At 34.5% G+C, this 19,058-nt stretch overlaps 1 protein-coding gene across 1 annotated transcript; it reads right to left on the bottom strand.

Moving 5' to 3' along the window:
• Nucleotides 1-498: 498 nt before the first annotated feature.
• On the bottom strand, nt 499-3,047 carry LOC137396421 (pantetheinase-like). Its single transcript, XM_068082697.1, has 2 exons — nt 2,798-3,047; nt 499-2,105 (listed from the first exon to the last, which is right to left on the bottom strand). Exons 1-2 carry the CDS (start codon nt 3,002-3,004, stop codon nt 711-713), a joined length of 1,602 nt encoding a protein of 533 aa, XP_067938798.1. The 5' UTR covers nt 3,005-3,047; the 3' UTR covers nt 499-710.
• Between the last annotated feature and the right edge of the window lie 16,011 nt (nt 3,048-19,058).

Below are 19,058 nucleotides of genomic sequence, written 5' to 3'. Positions count from 1 at the left end.
CCATAATAGAAAGTGATCAGTGCTAAACTGTCCACAAAACAGTACAAATAATGACTCAGTTACATCAATAAAAACCAACCTTTTTGTTGTTGCTGTTGTGGTTGAAATGATTTTAATGATGATGTACCTGAGAAGATCGATTGTCACAATCATCAAATGTACACTCTGATTAAAAATCACCAAGGCCTACATCCTATCTATTGTTCTCAGACTTGTCTATAAAGTGGTTTACAATTTTACCTGATGACTGTAAAGCGTTTTCATGAATGATGACAAAACTCTTCAGAAAGATCGGACGACGTAATAGCCGCCATTGTCATAGCGTTTTCTAAGTTGAAACTGTGAAAAAATGTCTATAAAACTTTTAAAAAAATGTCCGTTTTCTAACTCTAAAGCTTTATGGTTTTTAAACTCTGAACTCTACATCATCGAAATAATTAATTACAAGGATGGAGCTGAGAGGTTAAAACATAGTTATTGGCATGAGTCATGCTGTGAGCTACTGCAATAGGGTTAGTTACGAGTTTCTTCTAGGTCAAATTGACAGATATTGTGTAGTGAATACAAAACCAAATCTCTTTGTCATAAACTGGTTTGTATTAACATCAAAGCTACTGAACTTTTAAAACACTTTCAGTTTTTATAATCTGAAAATTATAGGATTTTTCACTTAGATATAAAGGACAAAAATGAAAATGCTTTTTTGCAGCTCAATATATAATACGTTTCTGTATAGCTAAAAGAAGAATGACTCCATAAAAGAGCAAACAAATGTCAATCCTGTGTTGAGCACCTGCTGCCGGTGTCGTTCCAGGCTCATCATCAAATATTGTCAGTGCAATCTCATTAATCGTTAGCTGTCTTCTAAAGGGGTCTTTATCAAAGTTGCGACCCATTAGCACAGCTGATGAAATCATCTTATTTTTACCAGTGATCTTGTTTTCTCTGCCTTCCTTAGTGAATATCCAGTCAGTAGTAAAATTTGTGTCTGGTGTGACAACTTCAGGGAAAACATACTGCGTCTGCATAGAACCGAAAAGAGAAAAGAAAGTAAATTCTGTAACTGTTTCGTTAGTGACCAATGTGTTACAGTCAGTGTAGTTGTCTGTACATCGCACGAGCAAACATATTTCGAAATAGTACTCTCCTTCAAGGGTGTGCATGCCATCAAACGCTCCAAGAGCATATTCATCAGCTGTAGAAGTTCTGGTGAAATCAAGATTACAATGAACCTCTCCATGGGACAGAGCAACGTTACCACTTAGACCGGTGAGAGCGGTAAACGTAAAAAGATCTCCAAATATTTCCAAGGAAAATGTTTTATTCTGAAAAGGAAGCTGAACAGAGACTCGAGACTCTGAATGTTCTGCAAATGCTTCCAATTTTTGAACGACTGGAACTTCTGCTACCAGGAGGGTACCAAATTGTTTAGTAGTGTTAAATACAAATTCGATAACTCCTTCAGGACCATAAATTCCACTCCCTACCAACCGACCTTTAGGATAATGAATATTAGAAGCAAGGAAATTCACACCAAGGTTTCTCGCCCATCCAGAATGGTAGGCAACAGAGAGGTAGTGAGGATAGACGTTCATCCAGGCGGTAGAAAATATTACATCAGTTACACCATAGTCCTCAACGAGAGTTATCGCTGGTTCTTTGAACACTGCATCAAAACACACCATCAAGCCAAACCTTCCAAACTCTGTATCGAAGTAAGAATACTCAACCTCTGGAACATCCCACATCAGCTTTTCTACCTCAAAGAGATTTCGCTTGTGGTACTTGGCTATGAGACAGCCTTTTCTATTAAACACCACCTCCGTGTTATACTGATAGTGGCCATTAGAAGGACAGTAGAAATGCTTACCTAAACATGGCTGCTGATCAGCCATGTTTACTGCCAGGTACATTTGGTTTGCTCTAGCCAAACTGCTCAGACGATAAAGCACTTCCGGTCCAGCTGGAATGGAGCTGTTCAGACTTGGGCAATAAGGAGTCACAATGGACGGCTCTGGGATAAATTCCGAGAACATGCTTGCACTGGCTCTTCCATCTAGGCTGCCGTACAGTCCGTACTCAGGAAATACAAATATATCAGCTCCCTACAAGCGGTCAGCATTAATTTAGGTCTACCACACATTTAGTTACCATATGATAAGCGTTTCAGCGAACATTCTCATAATGCGGATTTACGCGGGCGCTTTGTTAAATAAATAAAGATTTCTATGTCCAAGGTCATAGCGACTCATTCAAAACTTTTCAAATTGAAACAAGAACGACTGAACTATGGAAAATGCTTAAAAGGGAATAGCTTGCTAGTAGCAACTTTCTAGAACTTTCTAGTAGCAAGTGAGTTCCAAAACTTGCTTGACTAGCAGATTTTCGCCGTTTCTATCTTAAAAATGACGTGAGCTTGAGGACTACCAGTACCATGGAACCATAGTTCGTGAACCACGGGCTAGCCGGGTCACGCGTGAACCTTTCATACAATTTTATTTCCAACATAACAAGCAGGCTAATTAACTTCAACTACAGCTATTATAGGAAAGGCCTTCGTTAGCTGCTTCAAGCAACACGTTGAATCTCTGCTTCACATTATATTTTAAGAATAAAATAACTTGCTTTGCTTTTACTTAAAAACTGCATTTATCACTCAAAGGGAAAAGGAAGTAGCATAAATTGATTCATAAAGTGAATGGTTGTATCCAGAAGGATTACACTCGGAATCTGTCACAGCTATTTGAAACCATAGCACTTTCACAAACTTCAGCTAAGAAGAGGAGTATTAATTTACCTGCAACTTTGCCTCAGTCATCTGTACTTCTAAGATATCCAGATTTTTGCTCATTATGGCAAGGGCAGCTGATCTGTTGGTCGCTTTATAAGTATTGAAGGTGATAGCATGGTCATAGACAGCAGCAGTGTAGAATTGAGGTCGGCTAGCGGCAGCTGTTAGAGAGAATACTACAGCTAGTAAACCGATAACAATGTGGTACAACATTTCAACCCAAGTCTGTCCTGATGACTGGTCATGTAGTAACCTCATGCAGTAAACATTTATTTTTGTTATAATAAATGGCTGCCCTCTACATTTGGGGCAAAGTCCATATTTACTTGCTAAACATAAACTTGTTCGGCACAAGTAAACTAGAAGAAAGATGTCCTAGCATGACTGCAAATAGTGCAAGTGTAAAAACTTATGTTGTGAATCGAGTTTTATTTGTGTGACTAGTAAACAAGAAATAGCTTTACATTGACTGCTAATCTACCTCACAGGATCTATTAAAATCCTCTGTTTTTCTCACATCTTTTACTCACATATATTTTGAGTTTTCTTTCACTAGGTGACAAGTCAATTCCTCAAATCGTTGGTAAGCTGCTATCAAGTTTTGAGTGCTTCGTAAATAATAGTCTGTAATGTTTACAGTATCATAGTCGGAATAAGTTGGTTGATGAGCCAATGAGCCGCAATCTTTAAAACATGCATAAAGTTTTTAAAATTTGATTTATTCTTTTCCTTCGTAAAAGGCATGAGGTTTGTTATTTCCTTACCGCTTACCCCAGCACATGTTCGGCCATGTTACTGTATATATTGTGTGTGTACTACAGTTCAATCTTGAATGGGAATTGAACTTTGGTTCAGAAGCTATAGATAAGACTTTCACAGCTCTTATCATAAAATCATAACTAGCAATCTTGTAATCCTCCTGTGTGATGTACGAGTAACCAGTGACACTAGGAACTTGATCTTAATTGGGGTATGACACGGGCGAGTTTTAATAGCTTTTCCATTACAGTAAAGTCTCCTACAGCGTAAATATTGGTTCTCAAGAGTTCTGAGAATGTTTAAGCTAGAGGGAAATCCGTTGTTTGAACAGTAAAATACCTGTAAATTACATAGTTCATTGCATTCAATGACCTTCCTAAACTCACCCCATTGGTCCTTCAAATTGAAAAAAGCTAACCGTAACTTTTTAATCTAGCGACCGAACAGTAGCAATAGTATTGTTAGTTTGTATTGGAAACTTCTCTCATTTTATTATCACTTTCACTCGCTTTAGTGTTTGTGATTACCGTAATTTTATGTCAAGGTAAAAAAACCGCACACCTTCAATTTCAATTTAAATCAGTTTTTTTCCTACTTTTAGAAAGAAAAAATTGAAGGTCTAAAATGATGTAAAACACAGATATTCATTTGCTATCAAGACAGGTTTCTGTCTGTTCAACCGTTTTTCAGAAGCCATGGCTAGATGAAACCAGGAGTCAAGACTCCAACTCGTAGCATTCAGATCGGTATATGGACACTCTAACACCTGCACTGATCGACTGTTTTAGGTATTTTTGAATAATTATGCAGCTAGTTGTTATCTAGACTGCCAGGGTACTAGTATACGTGTATAATAAAGATTATCCTATATATCATTGTATCTCCCAAAAGCGACAAAAGAGAAAATGATATTTTGCAAAACTAACTATGAGACTCTCGTTATTTAAATCGAACTTGAGAACTTGCACCGACTTGGAGCTTTACATTATATGGAATTTTTTACATAATGCAAAGCAAAAACTTTAAGTACTCAATTTTTGTGTTCAGTGGAATTTATGCTACATGAGTGCTCACTATAACAATTTTTTTATGCTAGGATTTAGACCAAAACTGATTATAAATTTGTTTGACATGCGCTGGCTTTTGTACAACGTGCTGCTAATCCGCTGAGCACCATGCAGTATACCGTGAAACTGTTATTTAAACAACCTATGGCGATGCAAATTTCAGCCTTTCTCTCACAGTAGCATATTATTACAGCTAAAGTTCCACAAAAAGGTTGCGCTGTATTTTTTGACTAGCTCGTTAGAATTTTGGGGAAATGAATGTAACCCTTTTACATGCAAAATGTTGCTAATATTGCTTATAATTTGCACTCTTCGGGAAAAGCGACATTAATGCCATCGACCTTATCTTTTTTGTTAAACATTTTTTTATAAATGTTGAAGTGTCAGATCGAGTTGAACAAAGAACCACTTTGATTAAAAGTTATTAATTAGCAAAATACAGTTATTAATTATTGGAAGATTTTGCATGTTTTTCTATTATTTATACAAGTTAAATAAAACTAAAGCAAATGACCCACTAATATCACACTTTCTAACCTTTGACCTATTTCTCCAGGATACTGTTGTGTTTGCATACTTGCAAGACAACTCCCTTCTCTGCGACACACATTACTTTTCCAGCTACTGTGAAGTTTTATTGCTCGGATAACCCACTAACCCAGTCCCAAAGTAGGTGGCTAATCTTAACAAACATGCATACTTTTGTCTGGGCTGCATTCTTCCTCCAGAATAAGACGTGAATTTCACAAATTCTTTCTGCTGCCTCTTTTGTCCAATCAGGTTTGTGTTTTGAAGCATGTATCTGTACTGATTGATTTATTGTCTTCAGTTGGTAATATTCATAGGTACTTCTTGGATCAAAAGAGAAGACAACTACTTGTCACAATAAAAGGAAGATGAAGGTACTGCTGATTGAGATTCATCTGGTCATGACTTTATCACTTTGGTTAATATGTTTATATAAAAACTAGTGAAATGTCCGGCGTTGCACAGGTATTAAAGGTTAGCTTATAAACAATGACATAAAGTTTAGTTGCCTGCCACTCATTAATAGCCTGGCAAATTGCCAATGGCTAATTTGAGTAAACTTACTAACGAGAGCTAACTACTTGCTCTCAGGATTGAGCACGGATAAAATTACGCTATTTCTATCCATGCGCCATAACGGAGAGCAGTAGCTTATTTGCACTCGTATAATGACATACCTATATTGCCTAATGAAACCATCAAGCTGGTGTGGCTTAATTGGCAAGAGATTGGACTGGTTATTGGTAGGGTCTGCGATCAAATCTTCTGAAATATGGATTCTTTATTTTAAGAATTAACTAGCCATAGCTGGACATACACAGACACACAAAATTTAAAAAGTATACATGTATATAAATAATGAAAAATGAAAAAATTCAAATGAAAATATGGAAAAAAAGGTAATTGTTGGCGTTCTTTGCTAACCAAGCCGAGTGATTTTTTTCATTTTGTAAGGTTACACTCAGTAGGGATAATAAAATAGGGACAAAGAAAGTTTCCACACACAGCCTGGTTTTCTAACCAACACAGCGTTTGTGTCATAAATCAATTTGGTGCCACTTTAGAGAGAGTGAGGTCTGCTGCCATATGTAGTCTACCAAAGCACAACTGGAAGTATACTGTGTGACGTACCCTCCCTGCACCTGTCCATCGCAAATACCGCATGACACCTTCCTCTCACTTACTTATTGAACAGGGAACCTAAAATAGTTAACATTTATTAAGATTATTTCAAAATTTATGTACCGTATATATAATAATATATACGGTATATAATTATATATTATATATATTATAATATTATATTATTGTATTATAATATTATATATACGGTATATAAGTATATATTATAATATTATATTATTGTATTATAATATTATATATACGGTATATAAGTATATATTATATATTTATATAAATATGTTTCAATGAATATCACAAAATGCTAGATTTTTTGTTTGAAGCTGCGACGTTATAGTTATCAGACTTGTAGTGACCAAACGAAATATCGATGAATATGTAGAAGTTTCTCTGCAATCAGAAGATCAGCACTTTCTTGGTGGTCAGCATTCTATCGTCACACTCGTCTTAAAGGTTGCCTTTTGATATTTTGGTCCTTCCGCCTAGAAAATATAACATTAAAGCATGGCTTGCAATGTATAGTTTCATAAAATGTGCAAAGCAATGAACAATAGCATGTGTAGTAACTACTAGCAACTAGGATTGGCCCTTGCCTACAATTACAACCGATAGCCAGAGTTATTGACACTTGCCAAGAGAAAGCGCAACTCCTACTCTTTTCTTCACAAGCCATACAGCAAACAGATGATACACTGTTTAGTGAAATACAATGTTATAGTCCAAGTTACCAATTTCAATGTAAAATACGATGGTATGGGTGTGCTGGTAAAGTGCCGGAGCTAGCCCTGCGTTGAACACAACGTTATATCCCCTGAGCGCACTCTGCAGCTTTCACACTTTCATTGCTGGCTCAATAAATATTTAATGTGAATGATCATAAAGAATCATAGCATTACAAATGGAACGGATTTTGGCGTATTGTTTTTTTAAGGAGCTGATAAGTACTGTATGTAGTTATTTCATGATTTTCGTTTATATTTTATGTATAATTTTATGTACAAGAATTATGTACATTGTAATTTGCAGTTGCCACAATTAGGATCTGCTTTTCGGTTTTTATTTTTATACTTTTTGTGTTTTTTGTAAAGTAAAACTTTTAGCAGTCACAAAGACTTATCATTTGCAATTGTTTTGTGATGTTTGATTGGGTATGACTGTCAGGATGTTTCAGAATGTGATTATGATGTCTATAGTTGCAAAGAGATCGATAGAATAGAAAAGCATAATGCTGCAACTTGACTGCAATAGCCAATATCAACTATAGCAATGATAGCACCTAGTGATACCATTTTGCATGTATTTACTTCTGAGCGTTATAACAATGATCAAGTTTTTTAAAAATTTTAATCTTGAATCTTACTGACAATCAGATCATCTCAAGCATGAAAAACAATTCTGAATGATAAAAAAATACCAATGGTTTTTGACAAAATTTACCAAAATGTTGTGCAAGTTAATTTTTAAGCATTATTGTAAGATGATGGAGTGGAGTGGTGAAACTAAATAGACGACTAACTAGAGTATATCATCTGTTGGCTTTTAGTAGTTCAAAAGTAAAAAGTTAGTTGAAAACAAGAGAAAAAGTGGAAACAAAACTTTAATGAGCCTAAAGAAAATTTAGGCTCATTAAAGTTTCCACGGAGACAGACAACTTCCGATTGTTCATATTGGGTCATGTCAAGATATTGAAAAAGTCTGGACATTGAAATTGAGTTCTGTATTAAACAGCCTATATAATCTCATACAAATAATCCCAATATACATAAGAGAGTAGAATATGGTTATATCTACAATAGGGTACAGTATAATATTAATAACAGTACTAGTAACAAATAAATATTACAGTACAACACTCTAGCGGGAAAATCAAACACACCCATGATACTTGCGCTGTTTGTGGCGAGGGCAACCTATTGACTAAATTGTTATTCTTTAGACAGACACGGTCACCTTGAACAGACGTCCAAACATCAAACGTTGTTCGGACAAATGGTAATAAAAAAGTGGATTCTAAAGAAACGGCGTCAACTATATCGTTGAATCGCTACATGCGGAACATAGCCATTATTATTATTGCTGTAACTCGCGGAAGAAACAGCTTGTTACTATTGCAACTAGTCTATTTATGATTTTATATACAACAAGTACACATTTTAATATGAATAAATACAAGCATGATTCTTTTAGTTCATAAACGGAAGACTATTGTTTTTATTTTGCTCAAATCTGCAAAAATATTTCATCTTTGACTCTCAAACTTATAAAAGTAGCAATTATAATATAAAACAATTAATTTCCAGTATAAAAAATCAAGAAAAAGCACTTAAAGTAGTTTTATACAATTATTGCGTCATATTACATTAAGGCATAAGTTCGGAGTTGTCAGCTCTGAGTCTGATGATTTCTAAAAATGCATGCTAGTTGTAGCGACAAGCCCTATAAAAACTATCTTTTAATATCATTGAGCTTTCTAAAATGCAAAATAACATTTAAAGAATGTTTCAGCTAGACTTTGCATATTTCATCTACGCTCTTTAAAATTTAGCAAAGAATTAATAGTTTTCTCTACTGAATGTGTTGTACAAACGAGTGTGTAATGTAAATGCTTATACTATTGCCTATCTATATTAATAGATCTTACATTGTTATTGTGTGCGCTTTTGTCTCACTGTTAGTTTGCGGAAACGATATTTTTTCCACATTTTTTGCTGATTTCATCTAAACTCAAAATAAATAAGTTCAGTGCATTCTGCCAGATCGCTAAAATATTTGGTTGCAAACTCTTTCACACTTTTGAGAATCAGCATCTTAAACACCCACTCGGGCATCCACTGCACACCCACTCGCGCACCCACCGCACACCCACCCGCGCACCCACTGCACACCCACCTGTGCACCAACCCGCGCACCCACTGCACACCCACCCGCGCACCCACCTGCGCACCAACTTGCGCACCCACCCGCGCACCCACCTATCTCATGAAAAGTGAAAAAAATTCTAGACACCACTGAGCTTACTTCTAGTCTGTTCATAAACTTTTTATAAGTTTTTAAAAACAATCCTTCACAAACATGACTATTCTGAAAATAAATAATGATAAGTAGATTTTATCTTTACATATTTATTGTTTTAAAATCTTTGGACTTAGGGTATCAAAGTAAGACACTTACTTCATTTTGATTTTTACTCAATATAATTAAAAGACCAGTGAGATGCTTGCGAGCCAAAAGCTTGTAGCCTGAGAACCATGAATGTATGTATCATAATATGATCATCTTTAAATACCCTGTTTAATACACCGAACTAAGTTTAGATAAATTACTCCGAAACTGAAGATGCACAAAATTTTGATTCAAAGAAAGGAATCTCTAGCAGTTAAAAGGTTGCTATTCTTTGACAGCAGGTACAATTCATGTCAATATTTGTTACTCCTTTTATTAGAAGCTTGGAGAAGCATCCAACAAAGCGGTTATACAGATGAACTAATGAGAGATAATGATATCTTCTTAACTTCACTCCCTGGATTAGCTTCCATAAACCTTTGTGCCAACATATGTTGGCACAAAGGTTTACGAAAGAAACTTGCTTGATAGCATATTATGCTACCAAGAGGGTTTCTACGGTTTTTATGATATTTTGGAGTTGTCACTTCCCTATATAGCCTGCATTTCTCTGTACACTAAGTTAGGAAAATGAAGCATTTATGAAAAAGCTAAAATGCAAGCCAATGAGGTTTTTTGCATTTCGTCGATCTTGTTGCAGCAAATTCATCACCTCAAATCAAGTAAACTAGATGTGGTGAACTAGTGATGGTAAAATATATATGTAATATAATACATTTGTGTAATAACAAAAGGCAACAATGTTTTGTTGTGCTAATGGGCTGTCTTGGCAACAGTGCAGGTACTTTTGATTTTAATTACCAATGTTAGCTATTTTTATGACTGGTAAGCATAATTGATCAGATTTTTTCACTAAATATAGCACAGTTTAGCTACCAACTAGCTAGTCAGTCACCATTTACTGCAGGATCAATCAAATTCAGCACCGACTATGTAAATATAACAGATACTAGCACCGCTTGTACATTGCTGCCTCTAGCCTGAGTTCAAACTTCAGTTTAATTCGTAATGACTTATTTAATTTCATATTTGCAAATAAATGTTTTTTCAATGGAAAATGATAGGAATCACTAATATGCTGTCGTGCTACTATTGGAGCATTATAAGCTGCTTTTTGATGCTCTCTCCCTACTTTTACTCATCCAGGCTTTTCGTTCTTTGGGCTACAGACTTACAAAGAATACATTTTGTAGAGACTTTTATGAAATACTGGACTCATCAACCAGAGCTTGGTCAGATTTTAATTGCCCTTGCGAAGGTAACGACATTGAGTTTTGATATGATATCTCAGTCTACAAAATAATTACAGGTAGGCTGTACATTGAAGGTATGTACTTATTTAAAAATATAGTTGCACCAACTTTTAGTTGATTTTATCATAAAGTATAGATATTATCGTATCAGTTGCTATTTTTTTTAGGTTTGAGATGGCCTGACTGCTAAGATGTTTCAAGATTAAAATCGACAAAACTTTATCTCTGTTAAAACGCTCAGAAAAAAAGTTTGCATAGACTTGCCCAAAATGATGTATATAGTAAGACAGCCTGTCTCTACCTCTCGTATTTACATCGACTATTGCAATAAAAATCTAATCCTATACGTGGCTCTATTGGCATATATTTTATTTTGTATTTGCTCAAGATTGCTAGAATAAAACTTTAAATCTAGCTACAGATACATCATTATAAATGTCTCAAACGCCACAAATAAAGGTAATTAGAAATTTGTTATATCAGTTTCCTCTAAATGCTGTGTAAACATCTGAGTACTGACTCTGATTCTGCCGGTCTACAGTAATTAGGTCGTCGAGTTAACTTATTTCATCACGGGCTTTATATCAGCGAAGTTCTCAGTTCCTAACCACACCGGAAACTAGTTACTAGATAAAATAAGCGAGCCACATCTTTGAAAATAATGTGTTCGAATATACAACGAAACCAACTGCATTCCTGAAAAAGTCATGTGTAGTCAACGCTATCTAGTCATTATTGGTATCAATTTGTAGGAAAAATTTACTGGTCACATTTGATTAGTTAATTCAAGTACCAAACAAATGGTTTTTGAGTTGACCAAACTAGTGAATGCCAAACAGTGTCAATTTTTATGAAATCAATTGACACACCGATTCTGGTAAAGAGTTAATAAAGCCATTATTGCACCGGGTTAGCGGTTTGTAGCGTGGACTCACCTGTTTAATTTAGTAGTGAGGCCCATATAATTTCTCGAGTAGCTTTTAATATTTGGTCTGTTGGAATTGAGTCGAGCTATGCAAAAATACTTCGTCAATGCAACTCAGATTTTGGCATAGGTGGCAACCGAGCTATGATGTGTTCAATATGTTCTGCAAATCGTGTTTTGCATTATCTTCAACATTATCATTTTATTATATAGTTTTTACAAGTCAAAAGATTTTCATCTCAGCAAAAAGTTTTCATTAAACAAATCCATTCAAGTCGTGACCACTCACATAATTTCAGCTCATATAATAAGACAATTAACTTTACTGCAGTAAACTCAAACTCTGTATGTATCGTATCTGGATATTCTTCTTTGTCTTTAGTCCTAGGATATGTAGCGCTCACTATGTTGTGTACGCAGGTTGGTAGTGATCACCACTATGCTTTTATAAGTCCTTCTGGGTATGTCCAAAATACCAATGATCTGTAGGTGCATGATTTCCTTTGTCTTCACATACCAGGTTGAACATCTCATGTTCCTTCAGCTTTTCAGATGGTTTCAGACATTTCATATCTGGATACTAACAAAATATTAAACTTTTAATATCTTCAAATAACTTATTGAATGTTGCTTTGAAGTGATAAGAATCTAGTAAAATAATTAGCAATAAAAATACAACTAGCTACAAAACTTACCTTGGTAGTGTCGGTCATTATGAAAGGCCACGTTCAATTGACCTGGTTTTATAAGGTCTGTAATCTCCTGCAATTCTGCAACACACTTGACACCAGTCTGAGAAACAGAATGCCACATATCATAGTTTGTGCAGCACACATTCACGTCTCTCTTTTCAGTGTATGACACTTTTCACACTGGCACCCCTGCTGGCGCTACATAAACATCCTTTAATCAATAAAACAAATGTAATCAACATATTTCATTCATCGATATACCGTTCTAACATGTATCTGCTGAAAGTTTTCAATTTAGGAGTTAGATTAAGAGTGTAAAATTGCAAAATGAACAAATGTTTAACAAAAGCATAAGTACGCCAAGCCAACAATTCGAAGCTTTGTTTCTGAGAGTTGAAGATGAGTATTGATCGATACATTTTCTTTCCTTTTTACAAGTGAGAAGTGAACATAAATTCTAATCATAAATCTAATTTACTAGCTAAAACTGTCTAAGAAAATTTGAAGCAAACATAATAGTTAGGTGAAACGATAAAAAAGTTATGAAACAATGAGTGGTGACAGCAAAAATGTATAATTTTATTAATTAGTAAATGTATTCATGAGTAGTAAAATTAGTACTTTTAGTTTAGTATATAATGTATTTAAGAGAATCAAAGTTAAAGATAGATTCACCTCCATTCTCCTATCTGTCTGCCGCAATTTTTAACCACCTGATGCTCATGAAACTCTTCGTCACTTTTGTTGAAACTGGAAGAATTGTTACAATTCTGTTGTCCATCAATAAAATGTGTCTATGCAGCGATCTACTAATATAGTAAATTAACGATGTCAACCAATTCAGTAAATTAGATAGCGATGTCGATGCGCAATCTAGCAATTTAACAAATTCCCTAATAATGAGAATCTTCGAGATCACAGACAACGCGTTTTACTAGCAATAACATTTATTAAGACCTATATAAAAATTTCGTTCTGATGATTGGTCAAAGAAGAGATCATATACATGTATTTATCCCTCATGGGTTTTTTCATATACGCTTGCTATATATGTCGCGAATAAAGCACCTGCTCGAATCTGAGCATTTCAAACAATGGTCTTGTTTAAACGCCTATATCTCTGGACAGGGTTAGTCTACAAAGACCAAAATGACATTAAATTGTAGCTGATGTTTTACCCTTATAGTGGTCCTAATTTCATTTAAATGACTTCAATGGTGTAATCACATCTTTAAAGACAGCTGCAGCATCGGCATCATTAATCAGTTATGGATGCGATAATTCCTGTTGTTAGTTGTAATCATATGGTGCCAGCCAGTGTTACGGACTCCATTAATAGCTATATTCATGTGGTGCTAGCTGGCGGGCTAATCACCAGTACAGTAGACGGTCCTATAATGTACATAATCCAATCTAGGAACATTTACGTTATAGAGAATTTACGTTATAAGAACAGTAAAATACATGTAAACTGCCTTATTTGTTCTAAGATGTTTCCAAACTCAACCCTTTAGCCTTGCAAAAAAGAAAAACTTTACTTAACTCTTTTGATTTGTGGGCTGTACCGTAACCGCAGTATTATTGGTTTGCATAAACAACTTTTCTCACTTTTATGATCAATCTCACTGGTTTTATAGACCATGATTGCGGTAAATTTACAATAAGTTGATAGGGACTGCACATTTTCAACGATCATTTACAATGGTTTGCTTATTTTTCTAAGCAGCAAAGTCTATTCTGCAAAGTATGACTAATAACAAATATTTTGTACGTCTACAATAAGACAAAACAACAAAATCCTTTTACTATAAAAAAGCAGTTCTAGCTGTTTGTCATCTATCACTACTCAGGGGTCAAGGTTAGGATAAAGATAATTTTCGACGATACTCCAACTCGTGACATTACGACTAGTAGACTGACGCTGTAACACCTTCACCAATTGATCCCCTTTGTATTTATGAACAATTGAGCAGCTATCCTATTTGGTTTTTTTTCCGACACGTTTAACGATCTATTACGACAAACTAGAATGTCGCGTAAGTTATATATAATAGATATAACACTAAGCGCAAGGCACTTTTTCTTCTACAAATAAATAAACTAACATTCAATTCAATTTTGAAAACTTGCCCGACTTGACACTTTATGCTATATGAGATCTTTTACATAGTAAGAAGCAAAAACTTCACATAATTTTTTTTACGTCATCTGGAATTTACGTTATAGGAGGTAAACGTTATAAGAGCGTCTACTGTACTTGCTGTAATAACTTGGGGCTAGCCAATATGCCAGTCATTACTGCTAGCTGTAATCGTATGGTGCTGTCCAGCGTGCCAACCATCATTATTAGCTATAACCAAATGGGGCCAGACAGTGTACCGGCCACTATTCTTCAAGGTTGACTTGCAACAAAGTTCACATTACAGTTACTTGGTATAAAAAGGTTCAAAATGTCTTACACTGCTGTGCTGTAGGTGCAAACTATGCAGAAATGTGATTACAAGCTCTTAAAAGCTAAAAAACGAACAGTTAATCGCAGCCATCACGAAAACGCCGTAGGTTGGAATTCCTCTCAAAATGGCTCAATTGTGATGTAGTTGAACATGATGTGCTCCTGCTTATGCTTTCATGCAACCTCTTTTGTTAAAATATTTTTACAAATATACTTCTTGCATTCAATAAAACCGTGTCTATTGTCTTTACGTGTCTATTTCATCATTATTGTAATGCTGTCACTTTGAGCAGTGATATCTCAAAACCTAGTCTTAAAATTAGTTTAATTTTATGTAATTTTAGTTTAATACAGAGGCCCAGAGGCCCAGCAACAAAAGGAGCCACCTGCATAGAAAAAGATAAAACACAGACCAGACGGCCCTAGATCCTAGCCACTAGGCCACTAGATCATCAGTCATCCACTAACAATAAAAAGTTGATTAGTCAAGAAACTACCCGTTTTGAACACCCTGTTGAGCAGCTTGAGACATGGGCCCGGCTGGTTGCTCCACCTTTTTGTATTAGTTAGACACGGTCTCTTATGAAGGTGAGTGTGTGGTTTTGTATTAGTTAGACACGGTCTCTTATGAAGGGGAGTGTGTGGTGGACACCAGGCCATGACTTTCTATTTCTTGTAACTATTCCTATAGGTATATATCTTGCATGTTGTGTTTGCTCTTTTATTATATCGTTAATAACTTATTCGTTATACTAAATCGCTGTTATTTTTTGCCTTTGTTTATGTCGTATTGCTATTGTAATGTATTATAGCCATGCCAACGCATTAACGGCTCCATTTATATTTATTGTTATACGGTTTTTCTTACTTGGCTCCATTATTCGGAATGGGTAACATGAATGTATATAAACGGAGCGCGCTCGATAAGAGAGTCAGAGCAGTAGTCGTAAGCTCCTCAACTAATGGGTTTTCCTTTATAAATAAAACGAATGAAAAGCCAGACTGACTTTCTTTTCTTTATGCAGCATTCTAGATTGGGCTAAAGTAAAGGCAGGCAAATTCCTTTACAGAATTTACCTGTTTTTTACTAATCACCCTGTTTATTTTGTTAATATTTGCGCATATTCTTTTTGTGTTTGTATGCATGGTTGTTCTGATATGCTGTATACAGGGCAAAATTAAACGAATAAATCAAATCAACTAATGAAAACATCTATTTGTTGGTCGCCATTTATATATCCTAATCAGATACTACCAATTACCAATGCAATTTCGTAGTTACTAGTTGGTTGTTAGTTCGTGGTCGCCTACAGCTAATCGCTCATAGTGTGTACACCTTATCGTTGGTGATGAAGTCAAAACAGCTAATCGGCAATGTCAAATTTTAGTGATAGTGTATGTGGACCTTTAGCTGCAACTATATGGTGCTAGCCAGTAAGATTATCTATTAAAAATAAGTTGGTATGTGAGACAAGCGTTGCCATATGTCTCATGTTTAATGAAATATGTGTCTTTCAAAACTGATTTGTTTGTTTCTAAAAACTTCTGTTTAGAAGGCTTAGACTTCTAATCAGAAGTCCAACTTGCTACACTATAAATCTTTGTTTTTTTTTAATAAAAAGCTTAAATTTTCAGAATGTTAAAAATATAATGTTAGTTTAATTAGGAAGTGTTAAAAACTACTGACGCCTCTTTGGTGAAATTTACCACTCGTTAAAGTGGTAATAATGGAGTAGTAGAGAGTAAATTTGAACGCAATAGTCGATATCAACTCTAGCAACAATAGCAACTAGTGACATAATTTCCACATTTCTTCTGAGCGTTTCAATGGAGATGAAGTTTTGTCAATTTTATTTTGGAAACATCTCGGCAAACTACCTCAAACATAAATAATGCAAATGATAAACTTTTTTTCTATAAAATTCGGTAAAAGTTTTTGTAAGTTAATCTTTGATGAGGGTTTATGTCAAGAAGCCAGCTTAGAAAAGGGCCTAAAGAAAGCTATAGATTTAAGTAGTCTGCTCAAGACTGTTTTTCTGAAGATAAACTGGTTTTCGTTGAAAGCTTTCCTAGCTTGAAACCATAAGGTTTATATGCTTACTGGCTAATTAGAATTCTTACAGCTTAATAAGATAGAATTCTGAAACAATAAAATATTCTTAAATCTTACAAAACAATAGAATTCGTAATTAAATTCTATTGTTGTGTGTAGAGCCTGCAGTAAGCAGTGGTTTTTGTTTAATTTACACTGCTATTTTGGAAGGTCTGCCTGGTGCTAAACACTCCACGAATTATATATACTTCTAGATTGTGCAATGTATTTAATAAAATATTAAGTATAGGGATAATGTACAGCAACATATTCAAATATTTTATAAACACATGATGTATACACATGCATTAATACTTGAATATAATATGCAATACATCATATTCAATGTATAATGACCTTGTTCATTTGAGCTTAGCTTGCTGAACTTTTATAGAGTTGCTTTCTTCTGCAGGTTTTGGAGCTGCCATGAAGTATGTATAATTAGAGAAAAAGTGATGGCATGCTAACTGTTTCAGATACACTGCCTGCAATAAAAATCTTTTCACTCAAGGGTTCATTATCATTACCATGTACATGTAGATAATATACGGTAGCCATAGTAAGGTATCGGTACCATATATTATCTACCATCTAGATAATATATGGTACCATATATTGCATATAAATATACATATATACATATATATACATATACATATATATATATATACATGTACATATATATATACACACACACACACACACGCACACGCACACGCACACGCACACGCACACGCACACGCACACGCACACGCACACGCACGCACGCACACACATACATACATACATACATACATATATATATATATATATATATATATAAACTAAAAGCAAGTGCAAAAGCATATAAATAGAGAACTCTACACTAAAAACCTAAAAGATTATTAGTGGAGTATGAAATATTTGAAAAATTATTGCGAAAAAAGTAAACTTTTAGTATTTGCGTTACAAATTTGTTTCGTGCGGAGCACTCATCAGACGCGATTGTACTAAAATGGAAAGCTTTTTATTTTAGTACAATCGCGTCTGATGAGTGATCCGCACGAAACAAATTTGTAACGCAAATACTAAAAGTTTACTTTTTTCGCAATAATTTTTCAAATATATATATATATATATATACATGAGTATATATATATATATATATATATATATATATATATATATATATATATATATATGTATATATATATACTCATGCTACAGACAGGACTGTTTCGGCTATTGAAGCCTCATCAGTGCAGCTCAGAGCTCAGGCAAGGGACACGAATCATATTACCGATGAGAGTAAATACTTTACTTCTATAAGTAAAGTATTTTACATATACTAGCTGTGCTACCCAGAGTTGTCCGGGTAGTAAAAAATTATTTGGACAGAAAACTGATTTGTAGTTAACATAATTATAACAACAATTGCCGTTTTAACTTTCCAACTACATATCATGAGAAAAGTGTTTGGTGTAGTTGAAATAAATTAAAAAAGAAAATAATAAAACCGGTAAAGGTTTTCAAACTTTTTCAAACAACTGTAACTTTCAAACTTCATATCGTGAGAAAAAAGTTTTGAGAGGGGCAACTAAATTAAAAATTAATAAAACAATTGTAAAGGTTTTCAAACCACTGTAAATTCAAAATTTCATAAATTTTAGCGACGTATATCTTTTAATAACGTACAGTGGGAACTCGATTCAAAAAGCGACTTGTTCGAGATCCGAAACAATTTTTTCCATTAGAGTGAATTAAAGTAAATTTTAATCCAATCCAATGCGAAAAACAACTTCGGTCAAGTATTTTACATTTTACCCTGTAAACTGTACTGTATACTGCATACTATAAAAACAGGTAGATATAGATCGTGTTTAATTTTAATAAAAGGTTTTCTATTTATGATGAAGGAGAAAGAAAACCAAAGTAAACATTTTGTATGTTTTGCTTTTAAAACATTAAAAGTATTAAAAGTTAAAATACAATGACAACAATTGCAGAAATTAATGATGGAGCAGCAAAAAAATGCAACAGTTTAGTTACATCAAAGATTGTACGAAAAGTAAAATATAAACAGCAATGGCACGTTTACTTCACATCTTTGACAGAAAATCCTCTTTCAAAACAATTTAGGGTAACTCGACTGGAGGGGGTATTTCTTTAGCAAATAATTATGTTCAGTAAATCTCTTTGTCCCAGATGGTTCCTCCCTCTTTGTAAATAATATATGAAGCGTAAATTGCTTCCCCGC

Source organism: Watersipora subatra, chromosome 5 (genome assembly GCF_963576615.1).
Source record: "Watersipora subatra chromosome 5, tzWatSuba1.1, whole genome shotgun sequence".
NCBI classification, from domain to species: domain Eukaryota; kingdom Metazoa; phylum Bryozoa; class Gymnolaemata; order Cheilostomatida; family Watersiporidae; genus Watersipora; species Watersipora subatra.
The sequence above is the reverse complement of the archived record's forward strand: the minus strand, read 5'-3'. Positions and strand labels throughout refer to the sequence as shown.